Source organism: Aethalodelphis obliquidens, unplaced genomic scaffold, assembly GCF_003676395.1.
Source record: "Aethalodelphis obliquidens isolate GAN/ISIS:26980383/991018 unplaced genomic scaffold, ASM367639v1 scaffold29, whole genome shotgun sequence".
NCBI lineage: Eukaryota > Metazoa > Chordata > Mammalia > Artiodactyla > Delphinidae > Aethalodelphis > Aethalodelphis obliquidens.
This window is the reverse complement of record NW_020837973.1, coordinates 12,460,242-12,482,597: the sequence shown is the minus strand read 5'-3', so window position 1 is coordinate 12,482,597 and position 22,356 is coordinate 12,460,242. Positions and strand designations below refer to the sequence as shown.

Here is a 22,356-nt window from a genome sequence, read left to right as displayed (position 1 = left end):
CCTTTCATGCAAAATATTTTGTAGTCGATAGATAACATTATGTAGGGATGAGGGTTACTTATGCTGTTTCTATAGTATCTTAATTAACTTTTCTTAAATGGGCATTAAGCATAAAATACAGGACATGAAAAAGGAACAAGCACAAAGAGACTAGGCTTCACCCACAAATCTGTTATGTAGCCTGCAATCTGTCAGAAAAGCCCGCAAATCCCCCATGGGTTTTTTGGTATAAACACTTTCTATTTTGAGCCTCTTTTCCCCTTCGCTTTCACACTAATAAATTTTTAAAGCAATCATGAGCCCCAAACCTAGACAGGCTTCTCTCAAATGCTCTACGTTATCCTCCCTCTGTCCTCATTTTGAGTCATTCTGAAGATCCTGTAATAATCTGTCATCCTCCAAATGGAGTTGAGAAAGGTTTCCTCCCTGGAGCACTGTTTACCTGGGAGGTGAGGTTAAAAAGCCCAGGACTCATAATCTGGAAGTAGAGAAGGGAATGTGTGTCTCCAGGGTAGCCCTAGGGAGCCTCTGGGTTTAGTGGGTTTAATGTGCCCTGGCTCCATCTCTGACTGTGTGGCCCCCGGCAAGTTACTAGGCCTCTCTGAGCCTTGGCTTCCTCATTGGTAAAGTGTGAATAAAAACAGTGCCCACTGCCTAAGATTTCGTGATGAATGAAATACAAGTTGCTCAACCCTGTGATCAATTCTGTTTCCATCTCATTCAACTGATTCGTGCACTTGACATAGGGGGTCACTTTCTTGATTTACCGTCACAATAATAAGCACTCCTGGTTTTCCTCCTTCCCGTCTGGACTACCCCCAGTATGTACCCCTTTTGTTTTTCTAATTTATTTATTTATTTTTGGCTGTGTTGGGTCTTCGTTGCTGTACGTGGACTTCCTCTAGTTGCAGTGAGCGAGGGCTACTCTTTGTTGTGGTGCGCGGGCTTCTCATTGCGGCAGCTTTTCTTGTTGCGGAGCATGGTCTCTAGGCGTGTGGGCTTCAGTAGTTGTGACACATGGGCTCAGTAGTTGTGGCTCACGGGCTCTAGAGCGGACGCTCAGTAGTTGTGGCGCATGGCCTTAGTTGCTCTGCGGCATGTGGGATCTTCCTGGACCAGGGCTCGAACCCATGTCCCCTGCATTGGCAGGAAGATTCCTAACCACTGAGCCACCAGGGAAGCCATTTTTTATGCATGAATGCTGGAGTACCTTGGACCTCTTATCTTCTCACTCCCTCGTTGGCCTCATCCAGGACCGTGACTTCACAAAGCCCTTTTTTGCTGATGACACCCAAATCTAAAGGTCCAGCCTCCCCTCTGAGCCCCTGACTAACTTCGTCACTCAGGTCTCTCTCTGATGTCACCGGATGTGCAAGAAGCATCACAAAGTTTGGTGCTTTGTGTCTGCACCAAACTCTTAATCTGCATCTCTGGAGCGGCTCCTCTTTCCAAGCTGCCCATGTTGGTAAGTGGTACTGCTAGTTTGGCTCAAGGCAAAACATGCCTCTTCTCTTGTTCTCACCACACATCTCAATCCATTAGCAAATATGTCCATCGTAACTTCAGAGTATTTCCAGAATCCACCACTTCTCACCTCCTCCAATTTTAGGTCATGGCTGCAAGCCATCACCATCTCCCTCCTAGATAATTGCAGTAGCTTCCTAACTGGGCTCCCTGCTCCCATCCTTACCCCCAGCGCAGCCTTTTCTCCACTAAACAAGCAGTGTAATTCCTTTCAAACCTATGCCAAAACGTGTCCCTACTCAATAATCTCCAAGGGTTTCCCCATTCCACTTGAATCCCGAGCTGCCCCATGGATCTCATCCCCAACCTCTCTTCCCCTTCCTTCCCTCCTGGCAAGCCATGCCCTTCCCAGGATCAGGGTACTGCTGTTCCCTCTGCCTGGGATGCAGACAGATACCTACTTGACAAAGCAACTTCCCCGGTCACCCTCTGTCACACTTCATCCCGTGCTCAGGTTTATTTTTCTTCTTAGGACTCATCTACTTTGCATTATATATGTATTTGTTGGTCAGCTGTCTCCCTACCTGAATGTAAGCTGTAGGAGAGTAAGGACTTTGTTGCATTCATTGCTGTACCCTTGGTACCTAGAACGCTACTGGGCACATTAATAACTTCTGAACAACTGAATAAAGAAGTGAATAAGTGAATGCATGAATGAATCAATGAACGAGGTTCTACATGTAAAGCCCTAAGCATAGCACGGTGTGTTGTATGTAATTCATAAATACTACCTCCTGCTGTGCTTGTTATTTTTATTTTTAATTATTATTTGTTTAGGTGCTTTACACACCCCGCCTTTCCTCCTGGCCCTTCGACTTTTTAGACTCCCCCCCCCGGCCATGTCCAAACCTCTCCATTGGAACCTAAGAAGAGTCAGAAGACAGTGATGGAGATTACCACCATGGCGAGAAAAATATGTCAATGGCCAACCCTCTTCTATGGTCACTGAGTTTGGTTCTGCCAGATACACAGATAAAGAGGATGGTTGGACTAAATTGCCTTCAGGTATAGCCATCAAATGCCCTGGATGCATTTTTGGACAGCCTCAGTTCCAATAATGTGTTCTGTCCTTTTCACATACCAGCTAAAACGTAAATATTTCTGCCTCCAAATTACACCTCCCAGACCGACTTTGAAAAGCAGCCCAAAATAGTACTGGGCATTCAGAAAACACAGCCAATCTTACCTTTAATCACTCTTGTGTTGTTTTGGAGATTGTACAAATTTAAATATGGGGAATTTTGTGGGGAAAAGTTAGGTAAACCCTGGGAAATGCAAACCATATAAACTCGTCCTCGAGTTTGTATGGTTTGCATATAAACTGTGTATAACAGTTTATATGGCAACTGTTATATACACAGATCTACATCCAATCTGACTTGTTATTCATCTATACATATTTTTGAGCTTTGGGCCACATATTCTGTGTGGACATGTCAAGGAGAGGTGAGCACACACGCAACAAACACATCCTTGTAAACACACCTGAAAAAAGGCTTAGCAGGGTCCTTGGGAACGCTTGGGGCAAAGGCAAGATGCTTTTCTTTACTGCTGGGCTGAGGCCTTGGGTGAGCAGCTTCCCTGGCCTGGTAGGCAGCCGACCCACCTGAGATAAGGCCTGTCAGGGACGCCTGTTCCGTGCAGACGCCCCGGCGCCTGCAGCTGTTGGGGCTAGTTAGAGCATCAAGCTCACATCAAACACTCACCTGTGGCCCCAGCTCTGGACGGAATTGGAAAATTACTAACCCAAAGGCCAAGAGGACTCTGTCTAGGTCCAGGGCCACCAGAGTCCCCATCCTCCCTGAGGGCAAAACATTCTTTTGGAGACAAACTGGCAGGATTCTTAGATAGAAGGAGAAAAAACCACTGACTTGGGAAAACCAGACCCTCTCTGGATGAGCTACCTCCTTGAAGACACGACTGGAACATTCTTGGGTGGGGCAGTGCACCCCCCAAATAAACAGCTTAGCAGTTCTCCTCCACCCAAAACAAGTGCCTCTGTGAACTGCCCCAGTCACTGCCTCTAACCTCGGGCCGGGCCCTCGAGCTGCTCCCGAAGCTGCAGTCTTTCCTTCAGCCGCAGGGATCTCACCCTGGCGTGTCCTGCTTCCTGACCTGCCACAGACCTGGCTCTGCCTGCATGATGCCCTACCTCAGGCCAACAGGGTCCTGCTTCATAAACAATCCTTAACTCAGTCCACCTCAGGCGGCAATCCTGGCTCAAACCCTCCATGGATGTGGTCAAACTAGAAGCAAAAGAGAACAGTAGCTGGGAGAAAATCAGAGACCTAAAGTCCGATATCCACCATTTTCAGCTGTGCAGATAAAGCAGGACCACCCCGTGAATAGCTATGGGTGTTTTTCTGTGTTTTAATTTCCTGGCAACAAGGTGATGGGTCCAAGGACTCAGTCCTACCAGGCCAGCTCCCTGGTAGAGAGGGGACACCCCTGAATTCTCCTTCCCATGCCCAAGGAGCTCTCAGGGTCTCCGGGGGCCAGACAGCTGGTCTTTCCCAGCCCTATCCTAGTCAGCGGGCACTGTAGCTTCATGGATGCTTATCTACCGGGCAAGGCCCGTCCTACAAAAAGAAAGACTTGTGATAGGCTACATAATTGTATCCAAGGATACCTACTGCCTGGAACCTGAGAACAACACCTACTATGGCAAAAGGGTGGCTATTGCTTTCTATGGCAAAGGTGAGATTGTCTACGAATCGTAGACCACAATTCTACAGAGAGCAGCTGGACAGGACCTTGAGCCGTCTTCTGTTGGGGAAGGAGAGTATACATTTGCAGTTGTAACCAGAAGAGTGGGCCTTGTTAGGCAGAGGCATCTTTGAAGAATCGTAAGTACGGGATGATGCGTATAGGTGTTACATAGCCAGGGGGCAGGGGGCCGGGGGCCATGTGCTGGATGCCTGTTGATTTGCCTGCTAGCTCCTCCTCTCTGGGGTTCCCAGTAGTCACTGGGGACAACAGGATCCCATCCCCTGACTCCCCTGATTAAAGCAAGGTAAGCACCTGACCCAAGCTGGCCCACTCAGGGTCCCTTCTGTTGAAATAACAGCAGCAAAAGGGGTCCTGAATCCCTTTTAGGACTGGGAGCAAAAAGAACCTGATGACTGAGCTCAAGAGCTGTGGTTGTACACTTTCTAATCACTACGTGGACCAGAAAGGCAGAGGATGAGAGGCGAGAGAGGGGACGGAGGGAAGGAGGGAAGGAGGGAGGCAGGGAGAGAAGAGAGATGTATCGTGGTTAGAGATGCAGAGAGAATCCTAATGATGTTCAGTCCCTGGTTCCAGGTCCTTCCTGTGGCTGGGTTCTGCCGGGATATACCTATATCTTCATAATAAATCCTTCTTTTCAGCTTTGGCTAGTTTAAGCTGATTTTTCTTGCATTCAACCAAAAGAATTCAACCAATATACCTTCCCATAGATCAGCTATGAACAAGTAATGTAATTCATACGATAAGTACAATACTTTGCAAAGGACGCAGCAAATAGGGAGGCTACTTGTGCAATTATTATCAAGGCAGCTCCTGTCACTGCTCTAGCTGATGACCTTGCCTCCAGCTTTGGGAAACCCTGACTTCCTACTGTCTCTTCTCACAAGCCCAAGGCACAGGCCTTGCTCCCAAGTCATCCCTCATTTCCCCGTTTCTGAGAAACCAGCAGCACTGCTGCTCTACCTCCAGGGGTCCGTTCATTGCCTTTTCTCTTTTTAACCTAAAGCACAGGGGTAGTACACAACTGGACTAAATAATCTGTAAAATCCCTTGCAGTTTTGCTATCGTGTGATTCTGAGTTACTTTAACAATCCACACAACTATACTGACCATTCAGACTACAAACTAGTGTAAACAGTCTGAATCAGGAGATCTTTTCAGAATCTCATGGTTTGCTTGTAAAAAAGGCAGGACTACCCCTGTTCTTCAGTCTGAATGCCAAGCTCTAGGTGAGGACTGAGATTCTGATTGTAAGCACACAACATTTAAAAGGCCAGGACATGGGGATCAATATCTTTTAAGTCATGCATGTCTGGATTGAGTACCAACCTTGCTGCTTATTAGTTGTGGGAACTTAGACAATTTGCTGAACTTTTGTGTTCATGCTTCCATTGCATAAGAAGGAGGGGGTAATAGTAGCAAATGTATAGAATTATTTTGAGGATTAAATAAGGTGATGTAGGTTCCTTAAAAAACTAAAAATAGAACTACCATATGACCCAGCAATCCCACTACTGGGCATATACCCTGAGAAAACTATGGTTTCTCAAACTTTTTGAAAACTATGGTTTCAAAAAGACTCATGTACCACAATGTTCATTGCAGCACTATTTACAATAGCCAGGACATGGAAGCAACCTAAGTGTCCATCGACAGATGAATGGATAAAGAAGATGTGGCACATATATACAATGGAATATTACTCAGCCATAAAAAGAAACGAAATTGAGTTATTTGTAGTGAGGTGGATGGACCTAAAGTCTGTCATACAGAGTGAAGTCAGAAAGAGAAAAACAAATACTGTATGCTAACACATATATATGGAACCAAAAAAAGAGAAAAAGGTTCTGAAAAACTTAGGGGCAGGATAGAAATAAAGACGCAGACGTAGAGAATGGACTTGAGGACACGGGGAGGGGGAAGGGTAAGATGGGACGAAGTGAGAGAGTGACATGGACATATATACACTACCAAATGTAAAATGGATAGCTAGTGGGAAGCAGCCGCATAGCACAGGGAGATCAGATCAGTGCTTTGTGACCACCTAGAGGGGTGGGATAGGGAGGGTGGGAGGGAGACGCAAGAGGGAGGGGATATGGGGATATATGGATATGTATGGCTGATTCACTTTGTTATAAAGCAGAAACTAACACACCATTGTAGAGCAATTATACTCCAATAAAGATGTTAAAAAATAATAATAATAAGATGATGTATGTAAAGAATCTAGTATAGTGGCTGGCCTACAGAAAGATTATAATTTAGCTATGACTTGTAATATAGCAAATAGAAGACTCTACCAAATTCTAAAGCAAATTAATTGGATTGATTTAATATTCAAGCATAAATTGCAAACGTCCTTATCCAGCCCTTCTTTATGAGATGGCCAGCTGTATTATTGAATGCAGTATGTAACTGCATATCTATTTGCATGCTTATTTGTTTAATAGCTGCTCCAGGAAAGAAGGGATTATGTTTTATTTTGTTTTTTGTTTTTTGGGGGGTTTTTTTATTATTATTTTTTTGTGTGGTACGCGGGCCTCTCACTGCTATGGTCTCTCCCGTTGCGGAGCACAGGCTCTGGATGCGCAGGCTCAGCGGCCATGGCTCACGGGCCCAGCAGCTCCACAGCATGTGGGATCTTCCCGGACCGGGGCACGAACCCGTGTCCCCTGCATTGGCAGGCGGACTCTCAACCCCTGCACCACTAGGGAAGCCCTAGTTTGTTTTAATGTAGACATATACTTTACTTAAAGTAGGTTTATCAAGACATAATTTATATAAATAAAATTCACCCTTTTTAGGTGGACAGTTTTCTGAGTTATGGAACCACAACCACAGTCAAAATATAGACCATTTCCATCACCCCAAAAAGTTCCCTTATAGTACCACCTTGTAGACAATCCCTTCAGCTCCCCAGCTACTGGCAACAACTGGTCCGATTTTTGTCCCTACAATTTTGTGTTTTCCATAATGTCATTTAAATTGTATTATACAGACTCTGGCTTCTTTTGCTTCTAATAATGCATTTGAGATTCATCCATATTGTAGCAAGCATCAGTGCTTTGTTCTTTTATTTGCTGAGTAGTACTCCACACATGGATATATCACAATTTATCCAGTCCTCAGCTGATGGTCATTTGGGTTTTGTGCAGTTGTTGGTAATTAGGAATAAAGACTGTTATAAACATTCACATGCAGGTCTTTTTCTGGACATATACTTTCATTTCTCTTGGGTAAATACCTAGAAGTGGGATCGTTGGGGTGTTTGATAAGTGTATTTTTAAGTTCATAAGAAACTCTCAAACTGTTTTCCAAAGCGGTTGTACCTTTTTGCATTCCCACCAGCAGTGCAATGTATGAGAGTCCCATCTGCTCTGTATCCTCACCAGCACTTGGTGACATTAGGTGTTCGTTTGTTCTTAGTTTTAGCCATTCTTATAGGTATTTTGCAGTTTTAATGTGCATTTCTCTAGTGGTTAATGGAGAGTCTTTTCATGTGTTTATTTGCCTTCCTTACATCTTCTTTAACGAGGCAGTTTTTCAAATCTTTGCCCATTCTTGAATTGTTTAATTGGGTTATATGAATTTCTATTTTTGTGTTTTGAAAGTATATATATATTATATTCATATATATATGTGTATATATGTTCATTCTGGATACAAGCCCTTTATCAGATATATGTTTTGTAAATATTTTTTCCCAATCTGTGGTTAGTATTAATTTTCTTAACCATAGCTTTTGAAGAGAAGTTTTAAATTGTGAAGTCCAATTTAGGACATTTTTTTCATATGGTTTGTGCTTTTGATATGTATCTAAGAAATCCTGGCCTAACCTAAGGTCACAGAGATTTTCTCTTATGTTTTTTCTAGAACTATTGTAGTTATTACTTTAATCTGTAATCTATTTTTAGTTAATTTGTATATATGATATGAAGTATATACAAAAGAATGAAGGGTTATTGTTTTGCCAATGGATGTCCGATTGTCCCAATATTTGATGAAAATACTACTCTTTCTCCATATAATTGCCTTGGCAATTTTTTGTGAAAAATCAATTGACTGTATATGTGAGGTCCTATTTCTGACTCTCTATTCTATTCCATTGACTTGTATATCTATTTCACCAGAGCCACACTGTGATGATACGGTAGCTTTATAGTAAGTCTTGAAATCAGGTAAAATGAGTCTTCCAGTATTGTTTTGTTGTTGTTTTAATTTTTAAATTTAATTTTATTTTTTTTTATACAGCAGGTTCTTATTAGTCATCCATATTATACACATCAGTGTATACATGGCAATCCCATTCGCTCAATTCACCACCCCCCCGCCACTTTCCCACCTTGGTGTCCCTACCTTTGTTCTCTGCAACTGTGTCTCAATTTCTGCCCTGCAAACCAGTTCATCTGTACCCCTCTTCTAGTTTCCACATATATGCGTTAATATACGATATTTGTTTTTCTCCTTCTAACTTACTTCACTCTGTAAGACAGTCTCTAGATCCATCCACGTCTCAACAAATGATCCAATTTCGTTCCATTATATGGCTGAGTAATATTCCATTGTATATATGTACCACATCTTCTTTATCCATTCGTCTGTTGATGGGCATTTAGGTTGCTTCCATGACCTGGCTATTGTAAATAGTGCTGCAATGAACATTGGGGTGCATGTGTCTCTTTGAATTATGGTTTTCTCTGGGTATATGCCCAGTAGTGGGACTGCTGGGTCATATGGTAATTCTATTTTTAGTTTTTTTAAGGAACCTCCATACTGTTCTCCATAGTGGCTGTATCAATTTACATTCCCACCAACAGTGCAAGAGGGTTCCCTTTCCTCCACACCCTCTCCAGCATTTGTTGCTTGTAGATTTTCTGATGATGCCCATTCTAACTGGTGTGAGGTGATACCTCATTGTAGTTTTGATTTGCATTTCTCTAATAATTAGTGATGTTGAGCAGCTTTTCACATGCTTCTTGCCCATCTGTATGTCTTCTTTAGAGAAATGTCTATTTAGGTCTTCTGCCCATTTTTGGATTGGGTTGTTTGTTTCTTTAATATTGAGCTGCATGAGCTGTTTATATATTTGGGAGATTAATCCTTTGTCCACTGATTCATTTGCAAATATTTTCTCCCATTCGGAAGGTTGTTTTTTCATCTTATTTATGGTTTCCTTTGCTGTGCAAAAGCTTTGAAGTTTCATTAGGTCCCATTTGTTTATTTTTGTTTTTATTTCCATTATTCTAGGAGGTGGATCAAAAAAGATCTTGCTCTGATTTATGTCAAAGAGTGTTCTTCCCATGTTTTCCTCTAAGAGTATTATAGTGCCTGGTCTTACATTTAGGTCTCTAATACATTTTGAGTTTTTGTGTGTATGGTGTTAGGGAGTGTTCTAATTTCATTCTTTTACATGTAGCTGTCCAGTTTTCCCAGCACCACTTATTGAAGAGGCTGTCTTTTCTCCATTGTATATCCTTGCCTCCTTTGTCATAGATTAGTTGACCATAGGTCCTGGGGTTAACCTCTGGGCTTTCTATCTTGTTCCATTGATCTATGTTTCTGTTTTTGTGCCAGTACCATATTGGCTTAATTACTGTAGCTTTATAGTATAGTCTGGAGTCAGGGAGCTTGATTCCTCCAGCTCCATTTATTTCCCTCAAGACTGCTTTGGCTATTTGGGGTCTTTTGTGTCTCCATACAAATTTTAAGATTTTAATTTCTAGTTCCATAAAAAACACCATTGGTAATTTGATAGGGATTCCATTGAATCTGTAGGTTGCTTTGGGTACTATAGTCATTTTCACAATATTGATTCTTCCAATTCAGGAACATGGTATATCTCTCCATCTGTTGGTAGCATCTTTAATTTCTTTCATCAATGGCTTATAGTTTTCTGCATACAGGTCTTTTGTCTCCCTAGGTAGGTTTATTCCTATGTGTTTTATTCTTTCTGTTGCAATGGTAAATGGGAGTGTTTCCTTAATTTCTCTTTCAGATTTTTCATCATTAGTGTATAGGAATGCACGAGATTTCTGGGCATTAATTTTGTATCCTGCAACATTACCAAATTCATTGATTAGTTCTAGCAGTTTTCTGGTGGCATCTTTAGGATTCTCTATGTATAGTACCATGTCATCTGCAAACAGTGACAGTTTTACTTCTTCTTTTCCAATTTGGATTCCTTTTATTTCTTTTTCTTCTCTGATGGCTGTGGCTAGGACTTCCAAAACTATGTTGAATAATAGTGGTGAGAGTGGAGATCCTTGTCTTATACCTGATCTTAGAGGAAATGCTTTCAGGTTTTCACCATTGAAAATGATGTTTGCTGTGGGTTTGTCATATATGGCCTTTATTATGTTGAGGTAGGTTCCCTCTATGCCCACTTTCTGGAGAGTTTTTATCATAAATGGGTGTTGAATTTTGTCAAAAGCTTTTTCTGCATCTATTGACATGATCATATGGTTTTCCTTCTTTAATTTGTTATTATGGTGTATCACATTGATTGATTTGAGTATATTGAAGAATCCTTGCATCCCTGGAATAAATCCCACTTGATCATGGTGTATGATCCTTTTAATGTGTTGTTGGATTCTGTTTGCTAGTACTTTGTTGAGGATTTTTTGCATCTATATTCATCAGTGACATTGGCCTGTAATTTTCTTTTTTTGTAGTATCTTTGTCTGGTCTTGGTATCAGGGTGATGGTGGCCTCATGGAATGAGCTTGGGAGTGTTCCTTCCTCCGCAAATTTCTGGAAGAGTTTGAGAAGGATGGGTGTTAGCTTTTCTCTGAATGTTTGATAGAATTCACCTGTGAAGCCATTTGGTCCTGGACTTTTGTTTGTGGGAAGATTTTTAATCACAGTTTCAATTTCATTACTTGTGATTGATCTCATCATATTTTCTCTTTCTTCCTGGTTAGTCTTGGAAGGTTATACCTTTCTAAGAATTTGTCCATTTCTTCCAGGTTGTCCATTTTATTAGCATAGAGTTGCTTGTAGTAGTCTCTTAGGATGCTTTGTATTTCTGAGGCGTCTGTTGTAACTTCTCCTTTTTCATTTCTAATATTATTGATTTGAGTCCTCTCCCTCTTTTTCTTGATGAGTCTGGCTAATGGTTTATCAATTTTATCTTCTCAGAGAATCAGCTTTTAGTTTTATTGATCTTTGCTACTGTTTTCTTTGTTTCTATTTCATTTATTTCTGCTCTGATCTTTATGATTTCTTTCCTTCTGCTAACTTTCGGTTTTGTTGGTTCTTCTTTCTCTAGTTCCTTTAGGTGTAAGGTTAGGTTATTTATTTGAGATTTTTCTTGTTTCTTGAGGTAGGCTTGTATAGCTATAAACTTCCCTCTTAGAACTGTTTTGCTGCATCCCATAGGTTTTGGATCCTCGTGTTTTCATTGTCATTTGTCTCTAGGTATTTTTTGATTTCCTCTTTGATTTCTTCAGTGATCTCTTGGTTATTTAGTAACGTATTTTTTAGCCTCCATGTGTTTAACGTTTTTTTCCCTGTAATTCATTTCTAATCTCATAGCGTTGTGGTCAGAAAAGATGCTGGATATGATTTCTATTTTCTTTAATTTACTGTGGATTGATTTGTGACCCAAGATGTGATCTCTCCTGGAGAATGTTCCTTGCACACTTGAAAAGAAAGTGTAATCTGCTGTTTTTGGATGGAATGTCGTATAAATATCAATTAAAACTATCTGGTCTATTGTGTCATTTAAAGTTTCTGTTTCCTTATTTATTTTCTTTTTGGATGATCTGTCTATTGGTGTAAGTGAGGTGTTAAAGGCCCCCACTATTATTGTGTTACTGTTAATTTCCTCTTCTATAGCTGTTAGCATTTGCCTTATGTATTGAGGTGCTCCTATGTTGGGTGTATATATATTTTTAATTGTTATATATTCTTCTTGGATTGATCCCTTGATCATTATGTAGTGTCCTTCCTTGTCTCTTGTAACATTCTTTATTTTAAAGTCATTTTATCTGATATGAGTATTGCTACTCCAGCTTTCTTTTGATTTCCATTTGCATGGAATATCTTTTTCCATCCCCTCACTTTCAGTCTGTATGTGCCCCTAGGTTTGAAGTGGGTCTCTTGTAGACAGCATATATATGGGTCTTGTTTTTGTATCCATGCAGCAAGCCTCTGTCTTTTGGTTGGAGCATTTAACCCATTTACATTTAAGGTAATTATTGATATGTATGTTCCTATGACTGTTTTCTTAATTGTTTTTGGTTTGTTTTTGTAGGTCCTTTTCTTCTCTTGTGTTTCTCACTTAGAGAAGTTCCTTTAGCATTTGTTGTAGAACTGGTTTGGTGGTGCTGAATTCTCTTAGCTTTTGCTTGTCTGTAAAGCTTTTGATTTCTCCATTGAATGTGAATGAGTTCCTTGCTGGGTAGAGTAATTTGATTGTAGGTTCTTCCCTTTCATCACTTTAAGTATATCATACCACTCTCTTCTGGCTTGTAGAGTTTCTGCTGAGAAGTCAGCTGTTAACCTTATGGAAGTTCCCTTGTATGTTGTCATTTTCACTTGCTGCTTTCAATAATTTTTCTTTGTCTCTAATTTTTGCCAATTTGATTACTATGTGTCTCGGCATGTTTCTCCTCGGGTTTATCCTGTATGGGACTCGCTGGTTTCCCGGACTTGGGTGGCTATTTCCTTTCCCACGTTGGGAAGTTTTCGAGTATAATCTCTTCAAATATTTTCTTGGGTCCTTTCTCTCTCTCTTCTCCTTCTAGGACCCCTATAATGTGAATGTTGTTGCGTTTAATGTTGTCACAGAAGTCTCTTAGGCTGTCTTCATTTCTTTTCATTCTTTTTTCTTTATTCTGTTCCACAGCAGTGAATTCCACCATTCTGTCTTCCAGGTCACTTATCCGTTCTTCTGCCTCAGTTATTCTGCTATTGATTCCTTCTAGTGTAGTTTTCATTTCAGTTATTGAATTGTTCATCTCTGTTTGTTTCTTCTTCAATTCTTCTAGGTCTTTGTTAAACATTTCTTGCATCTTGTCGATATTTGTCTCCATTCTTTTTCCAAGGGCCTGGATCATCGTCACTATCATTATTCTGAATTCTTTTTCTGGAAGGTTGCCTATCTCCACTTCATTTAGTTTTTTTTCTGGGGTTTTGTGTTGTTCCTTCATCTGGTTCATAGCCCTCTGTCTTTTCATCTTGTCTATCTTACTGTGAATATGTTTTTTGTTCCACAGGCTGCAGGATTGTAGTTCTTGCTTCTGCTGTCTGCCCTCTGGTGGATGAGGCTATCTAAGAAGTTTGTGCAAGTTTCCTGATGGGAGGGACTGGTGGTGGGTAGAGCTGACTGTTGCTCTGGTGGGCAGGGCTCAGTAAAACTTTAATCTGCTTGACTGCTGATGGGTGGGCCTGGGTTCCCTCCCTGTTGGTTGTTTGGCCTGAGGCAACCCAACACTGGAGCCTACCTGGGCTCTTTGGTGGGGCTAATGGCAGACTCTGGGAGGACTCACGCCAAGGAGTACATCTCAGAACTTCTGCTACCAGTGTCCTTGTCCCCATGGCTAGCCACAGCCAACCCCCGCCTCTGCAGGAGACCCTCCGACACTAGCAGGTAGGTCTGGTTCAATCTCCCCTGTGGTCACTGCTCCTTCCCCTGGGTCCCGATGCACACACTACTTTGCGTGTGCCCTCCAAGAGTGGAGTCTCTGTTTCCCACAGTCCTGTCAAAGTCCTGCAATGAAATCCTACTAGCCTTCAAAGTCTGATTCTCGGAAATCCTCCTCCCATTGCCAGAATCCCAGGTTGGGAAGCCTGACGTGGGGCTTAGAACCTTCACTCCAGTGGGTGGACTTCTGTGGTATAAGCGTTCTCCAGTCTTTGAGTCACCCACCCAGCAGTTATTGGATTTGATTTCACTGTGATTGCACCCCTCCTACTATCTCATTGTGGCTTCTCCTTTGTCTTTCGATGTGGGGTATCTTTTTTGGTGAATTCCAGTGTCTTCCTGTCAATGATTTTCCAGCAGCTAGTTGTGATTCTGGCGTTCTCACAAGAGGGAGTGAGAGCACGTCCTTCTACTCCACCATCTTGGTTCAGCGCCAGGCGAGTCTTCCAGCTTTTTTCTTCTTTTTCAAAATTGTTTTGTCTACTCTCAGTTCTGTGCTTTTTCTTTCTCCAAAGGATTTTGATTGCAATTCTGTTTAGTCTATAGACCAATTTAGGGAGAACTGGTATCTTAATAATACTGAGGCTTCTGATCCATTCACACATCACAGCTCTCCATTTATTTAGGTGACCTCTGAATTCCTAATGTTTTGTAGTTTTCAGCAGAACACGCACATTTTGGGACTTCCCTTGTGGTGCAGTGGTTGGGAATCTGCCTGCCAATGCAGGGGACATGGGTTCCATCCCTGGTCTGGGAAGATTCCACATGCCACAGACCAACTAAGCCCATGTGCCACAACTACTGAGCCTGCACTCTAGAGCTCGAGAGCCACAACTACTGAGCCTGTGTGCCACAACTACTGAAGACTGCATGCCTAGAACCCATGCTCCACAACAAGAGAAGCCATGGCAATGAGAAGCCCACGTACTGCAATGAAGAGTAGCCCCTGCTTGACACAGCTAGAGAAAGTCCGCGTGGAGAAATGAAGATCCAATGCAGCCAAATAAAGAAATAAATAAAAACATGCATGTGTTTCGTTAGCTCTATCCCTAAGTATTTCGTGGATTTTAAATGACAGTTTTTTAAATTTCTATTTCCAATTTTTCACTGCTAGTATACATAAATACAATTCATTATTGTATATTGACTTTGTGTTCTGTGACCTTGCTAAGCAAGCTCACGTATTCTTTCTGGCAGCTTTCTTACAGAATCTCTGGTATTTTCTACATAAACTATCTCATCTTTTGTGAATAAAAAATTATTTTTTCTTTCCAATGTGTATGCCTTTTATTTCTTTTACTTGCCTGATTGCATTGGCTAGGTCCTCCAGCGTGGTGTTGAATAGGAGTGAGAGAGCACATCTTGCATTATTCCCAGTCTTAGGGGGATCACGTTTGTTTTGTTCAATACTATATACCTAGCACCTTGCACCATGTCTAGCACACAGCAGACACTCCAAAGAAGTTGCTGAATGAATTAAAACAAGTTAATTGATCTATATAGAGATTAAAATGACATCAGTTATGTTAACCCCTTGTCCAACCAGTCTATCTACTGAGTCACAAGAAAAATCATGTAAATAAGTAGTAGGATACCATTTTGAAATCAGGAACATTTTCTAGGATAAAAATGCTCTGGTGGAGGTAGAGGAACTTAGGGATAACCTATGTACTTAATGTGAAGACGACTGTGCACTACTTGTTTGCCTGATTAATTAATCAAATAATACCTACTCTACCATAATTAGTAACACTGCAAAGGAAAAATAGATTTGATTAAAGTGCAATAACAATTAAAGGAGTGTTGTTTGCCTACCTCTTCTCTTGGATGGTAAAGTCTGAGAAGCTGGAAAATCTGATTTCTACTTCTATCACCCAAATGCTAAGGATGTCCAGTCAGTATTAACTATATAACAGGAAGGATAATACACTTGTCAACTTGGAGGTTAAACATAAAAAAAGCTTATGGAAAACTCAATTCAAAATGTGTTATTTAATGTCTATTATTGTTCTGGGGTGGAGGTGAGAAATAAGAGGGTGAAACCAGATGAAATAATATCTTAAATAGTTCCCAGCCTCAGGAAATTTCATATTTTGTGGCCGATGTCAGACTTACAAACTAGAAGTAAAGACTAATGCAGTTCCCATTCTGATTGTCAAAATATAAAACAGAAGAGAAATTATCAAAATGAGCTAGAATCACACAGGATATCTTTGTGAGATATTTTAATGATATTTTAAAAGTGCTTGTAAAAGTAAATAGACCTTGGATAGGTAGCGAGAATAAAAAGTTAAGCTTTATTAATTGTATTTATAGGCATACCTTGGAGATAATTTCGGTTAGGTTTCAGGCCACCACCATAAAGCGAATATTGCAATAAAGTGAGTCACACAAATTTTTTGGTTTCCAAGGACATATAAAAGTTATGTTTAGGGCTTCCCTGGTGGCGCAGTGGTTGAGAGTCCGCCTGCCGATGCAGGGGACACAGGTTCATACCCCGGTCCGGGAAGATCCCACAAGCCGCAGAGTGGTTGGGCCCGTGAGCCATGGCCGCTGAGCCTGCGCGTCCGGAGCCTGTGCTCCACAACGGGAGAGGCCACAACAGTGAGAGGCGCGCGTACCGCAAAAAAAAAAAAAAAAAAAAGTTATGTTTACACTACAGTGTAGTCTATTAAGTGTGCAATAGCATTATGGCTAAAAGAACAATGTACATACCTTAATTGAAAAATACTTCATTGCTAAAATATGCTATCATCTGAGTCTTCAGCTAGCTGTAGTGGTAACATCAAAGATCACTGATCACAGATCACCATAACAAATGTAATAAGAACGAAAAAGTCTGAAATATTTGGAGAATTACCAAAATGTGACACAGAGACAGGAAGTGAGCAAATGCTGTTGAAAAAATGGGAAAAAATGGCACTGATAGACTTGCTCAACACAGGGTTGCCATAAATCTTCAGTTTGTAAAAAAAAAAAAACGCAATATCTGTCAAGCACAATAAAACGAAGGGCAATAAAATGAGGAATGCTTATAATTACAGACATTTTATGTTATCCTGGTCATTAAAAAAAAAAAAAAAAGCAAGAGCAGAAGTTGGAGAAAGAGAAAAAAGGGAAATGAAAAGTAGCTACATTTTCATCAGTTCCATCCTCCATTCCATTCTATTCATTAAGATTTGCCAGACCTAAGGTTTGAGGAGTCAGGGTGAATTACATACACTTACCTTGTATGTTTCACCATAAGGAGCCAAAAATAAGTCAGCAAATCATCAAATGCTCACCTATATGAAGAATCCCTATAGAATCCTGAAAGTCAGGTGGTGGTGGTGGTGATGGTGTTTTGAGTGGCAAGAGCAGAATCCATCCCAAAACTTACTTTTGCTTTTCAGGTCACTTTTCAGATGTAGGAGTAAGTTACCAGTTACCAATACACAATGCCATCAGGTTACATAACTGACCTGGCAAGGGGATCCCCAAATGTTTTATTCCCTAGCAATTATAGAAAAATCAAAATTTATAAAATGCATAAGGCATACACCTGTACTCTGATTAAATCTGCCTCAAATCCTCTTCTCAGAATAAAAGAGGAATAAACAAAAAAAATGCATGAGATTTATCTATCTGCTGTCCATAATTATTTTCTTTTGATTTAATTTTATGTTTCAACATGTAAAACATAAATGTTTCCAAAGCCAAAATTAGATAATAAGGTACATTCAGAGAAATTCTTCTTCTGTCCCTATTCCACGCTGGTCTCTTTCTTCTTCCCCCATAGATAAACATTTGAATAATTTTTATTTATACTTCCAGTGGTCTTTTCACAAATACAAGTAAATACACACAGGCACACAGAGCCATAGTCATATTTCTCTCTCTTTTTACCCCCCAAATAGCATACCATTTCATGGTTTGCCACCTTGCTTTTTTCAAAATATTCTGCAGCTCACTCCATACTAGTATGTAGAAATCTTCTCCATTCCTCTTTACAGCACAACATTTTGAAGCATCTGTGTGGTCCCTTTAAAAATATTATTAAAGAATTTATTAAAATTGAGAACTATTACTCTTTTTTAAAAACTTTATTGAAGTATAGTTGATTTACAATGTTGTGTTTAATTTCTGCTGTACAGCAAAGTGACTCAGTTATATATATATATATATATATATATATTCTTTTTCATATTCTTTTCCATTGTGGTTTATCACAGGATATTGATTATAGCTCCTTGTGCTCTATAGTAGGACCTTGTTGTTTATCCATTCTGCATATAATAGTTTTTATCTGCTAATCCCAAACTCCTAATCCATCCCTCCCCCACCCCCCGTCCTCTTGGCAACCACAAGTCTGGAGAACTAGAACTCTTGACAGAATTGAACTAGCAAATTCTAGCTTATCTACAGCAAATGTTCGATTTCAGGATAATTTACCCATGCCACTCACCTCCTACCTCCAACTGTTGAGATATGCTGAGAGTATAAAATTGGGTTTGATAATTAGGCCAAGCAAATTATAACTAGGCTTTGGGCTGGAATGACACAGAGATGGCAAAAGTAAAACTTGCAGTTTTGGGGAAGGAAACAACTTCTCTTTCTGTTCTCTGGAAGCCTGGATATGGGCAGAAATCATGACTTCATGAAATAGGACAATATTTATATGAACACAATTAAGTAATCTAGAATCAGAAGCTCCCCCTCACTGCATTCACAGTGAGCCATGTAGTAACAGTTCACTAGGCCCAGATGTAGGACCACAAGGCTTGAATTTATATCTAGTCTACTCTATTTTGGAGTAGAGTCTACTCTACTCTATCTTACTGATCATTTCAAAACTGGACACCAACATCTGGGACTAAATCTTCCATAAAAACTATCTGTTAGGGCTTCCCTGGTGGTGCAGTGGTTGAGAGTCCGCCTGCCAATGCAGGGGATACGGGTTCGTGCCCCAGTCCGGGAAGATCCCACATGCCGCGGAGCGGCTGGGCCCGTGAGCCATGGCCGCTGAGCCTGCGCATCCGGAGCCTGTGCTCCGCAACGGGAGAGGCCACAGCAGTGAGAGGCCCGCGTACCGCAAAAAACAAACAAACAAAAAAAACTATCTGTTAAATAAGTTGGTTATACTAAATACATGATATGGGATAATTCTGTGTGACCAGTGTAGATAATTCTATGAAGTCAATCTTACACAAATCTTTATGGCAACTGCTTCCAGACCAAGTCCACTGCTATGTTTCCAATTTGATCCCATTGGGCTCCTCAAATCAAGAACACTGAGTTGTAGAGTTGTAGAATTGGATGATCTTAAACATGACCTTTCATTCTGTCCTTTGAAGCAGAAGCTCCTTGAGGGTAACTTGAACATATTCATTTATGATCAATTACAGAAAAAAGTAAATCAGACACATATGTAACTTTTAGTTTCTCTTTTCACATTAGCGTGTTCAAAACTTAGCATTAATAATTTTAGGCAACAAAATCATAGTATATTGCTAGTCATCTATGAAATTGTTTTGGGAAGAGTAATTTTTTCCATGCTCTGAAATCAATGCTAACTTGTACTTCTAAGGAAGTTTTGTAAATATTTTTTTAAAACTCTTTTTCTTTTTATAAACTTATATAGGCCCATTGTGTTAAATACTGAAAAGTATAAATGAAAATAACACTATGCAGCTGTAACTAACCACTGTTAATAGTTGACCATATTATTTTCCAGCATTTTTTCCTGTGGGTACATAATTTTTTCTCACACTGTTGAATATAAAGTCTGTAGATCTTGTAATGGTCTTTGGCTGAAAGCAATCAAACCTAAACTAAAAACTTTGTACATTGAAAGTAAAGCTGTACCCTCTGAAAGATAACACTCTCTGAATCTAATTTAAATGACTTTGTGATCTCTTCTTGGCTTCCGGGTAATTTAGAAAACTTCCTATTCATTACCATCACCTGTATTATGGAGTTATCTTTTCAAACAACTGCTAAGTTAAAAAGAGGAAGAGAGAGAGAGAAAGGTCCAAAACTCCCTTTGAAATCTATCAGATTTTTAAACTTTGACAGAAAAAAAAGTAATTAATTGTTCCATTCAGTTCCACATTGCCATCGTGTGATTGAAATGCAAAGCCCTTTCAAACCTAAAAAGTGCTTTTTGCCAGAATCAAAGATGACACTATTAAATCATTTATTTTACAAAACCACACTTAGAATACTCAGACAAGGATGAGGACCTCTCATTGATTCACTGGAACTTTCTCATCGTTCCTTCTTAAGACCAAGGTGTGCGTTTGTATCAGCACCAGCAATGAGGCTGGCGCTTGTTCAGGGACCAACCAAAGCAAACCGGGCTTCCTGAAGGTCTACTGAGAACCTCATCAACCCCACATTCAAGACAAAGGTCAGTGTAATGAGATTGCTTTGAGTAAAATTGCTAGTCGACAGAATGGATAAACCATAAGGTGATATTTGCTCTAGGAAAAAACTCCTTCCCTGAGAATTCCTTTAAATAGGCTGTCTCGGTATATTTAAAACAAGATCCAACTATATTAAAACACACCTTTCAGGAACTTGCTATTGAGCAGAGTCCTGTACCCAAGAACTTCCTGTTTTGCTGGGACATCGCTTAAATAATACTATTTGACAAATCTAACACAATAAATAATTACCAGAATTTCATTTTAATTATAGGGCATGTAATTTGAGCTACGAGGTAAATTAGCTTCCTATTTCTCAAGGCCTTGCTCTGTTTGGAATTTTAAAAGGTCTTTTAAAGGCATAAAATATGGAAAACATTTAATATTTTCTAATAATTGTGAAATACCTGAACCCAGGAGGTGGAGATCTCATGCTTACTATGAACACAACTTTTACACTGCGAAATGTGAGGTAATAGGCTCGTTCCTGGGTGCACACTTTATTACTTTTAATAATAAACTAATTTATTATGCTCAGTAAACTTTAAAAGATGCGTTGTGAGGGGGCAGTTCAAAATAATATAAGTAGGACAGGCTACATAACTTGCCGACCTCTCCTTCAAAAATCATTAATTTCCAGAGGCAGAACATTAAACCGGGCACAGCTCCTTCTAAGTCCTGGGACCTTTGCGAGCCTCCAGGTCACACATCAGTGAATTCAGACCTGCACACGAGGCCTTCTTTTACCCTCCTTTTAGGTACAATGATGTTCACGCACTCTCTCCCTTCTTGAGGCGCTTTTCATTCGCGGCCTCGACCCTCTGGTCACAGCGCGCTGGGGCAGAGATGGATGCTGGCTTTGCTGCCTGCCGTACTGTTCTTCAGTTTAGGTAAAACACTCAGCATGGCTATTATTAACCCTGAAATCACTGGGGCAAGTATTGTAAAACAGATTTTTCTTTCTCCTTCTATATTGAAAAGAGACTTTTCGAGTTTGGTTGTTCTTGCTTACAACAGCGGTGCATTGAGAAGAATCTCAGTTCACAGTAGGCAGAGTCCGCTGGAGGCTCGTCTGGGTACCCCGAAGGCCGGCCGGCCCAGCCTGGGCGCCTGAGGGGACGGTCCCCGCGGCTCTCCTCGCATTTACCTCCGGGATGCGGTCCCCGTCGCCCCTGGACACCCTGAGAGAGATGCTCCTTTTCTCGGTCTCTCGCGCCCGCCAAGAGCGACGCCTCCATCTCTCCCGGGCCCCCAGCTGTCCAGGTGGGCCCCAAGCAGGTCCCCTCCCGGAGCGGTCTCCTCCTCACGTCCCCGCCTGCCTCGAGGCGGCCACCCGGGGATGGGGTATGGCGCGGTGCCCGCCAGGCGGGCAGTGGGAGCTTCCCAAACCCGCTCCCTCCCGACCCCAGCGCGCCCCGATCCCTCCTCGCGCATCCGCGCTCACTTCGCCGGCCCTGGCGGCCAGTCTCCCACACACCCCGGCCGGTCCCCGGACAGCGCGGGGACCCCAGGCCCGAGCCCCGAGGGGCTCGGGCGACAGGGCCCGGCCAGGGAGCCCGGGCTGCCCCGGGGCCTTCGCATCTCTGGGTGCGCCCGCCCCTCAGGCTCCCCGCGCGGTGCCCTCGGGCTTCGGGCCACGCGCCGCCCCCGGCCCGCTTCCCCATCAGCGTCGCGCCGCCGCCCCTCGGTCGACAAGGGGCACCGCGGCGAGTCCCACCCAGCGCCGCCGGGACGCGGCGGAGGCGGCGGCTCCGCGGCCTGTGCGTGCGCAGCGCCCCCCGCGGCCGCGCCGAGCGCAGGCGGCGGCGGAGGGAAAGAGGGAAGGAGGGCGCCGCCCGCCCGGCCCGGCCCCTTCCCCAGCCCGTCGCCCGCCCCCTGGCCGCCGGCGTTGTCCGCGCCTCCGCGCCCGCCCCTGATTTCCTCTGCGCGGCGGCGGCGGCGGCGGCGGCGGCGGCGGCGGCGGCGGCGGCGGCGCCGCCGCCGCCGCCTCGTGCGCGCGGTTATTTATTTCCGGGCCCCAGAGCGCTTATAATGGAGCCGCTGTCAGCGGAACCT

General features: G+C 42.1%; 1 protein-coding gene across 1 annotated transcript; it reads right to left on the bottom strand.

Annotated features, from left to right (window-relative positions):
- Window positions 1–16,787: 16,787 nt before the first annotated feature.
- LOC113630160 (serine/threonine-protein phosphatase 1 regulatory subunit 10-like) lies at window positions 16,788–22,167 on the bottom strand. Its single transcript, XM_027125347.1, has 2 exons — window positions 21,314–22,167; window positions 16,788–17,918 (listed from the first exon to the last, which is right to left on the bottom strand). The coding sequence occupies exons 1-2, from the start codon at window positions 21,963–21,965 to the stop codon at window positions 17,884–17,886; spliced, it is 687 nt and encodes a 228-aa protein (XP_026981148.1). The 5' UTR covers window positions 21,966–22,167; the 3' UTR covers window positions 16,788–17,883.
- Window positions 22,168–22,356: the final 189 nt, after the last annotated feature.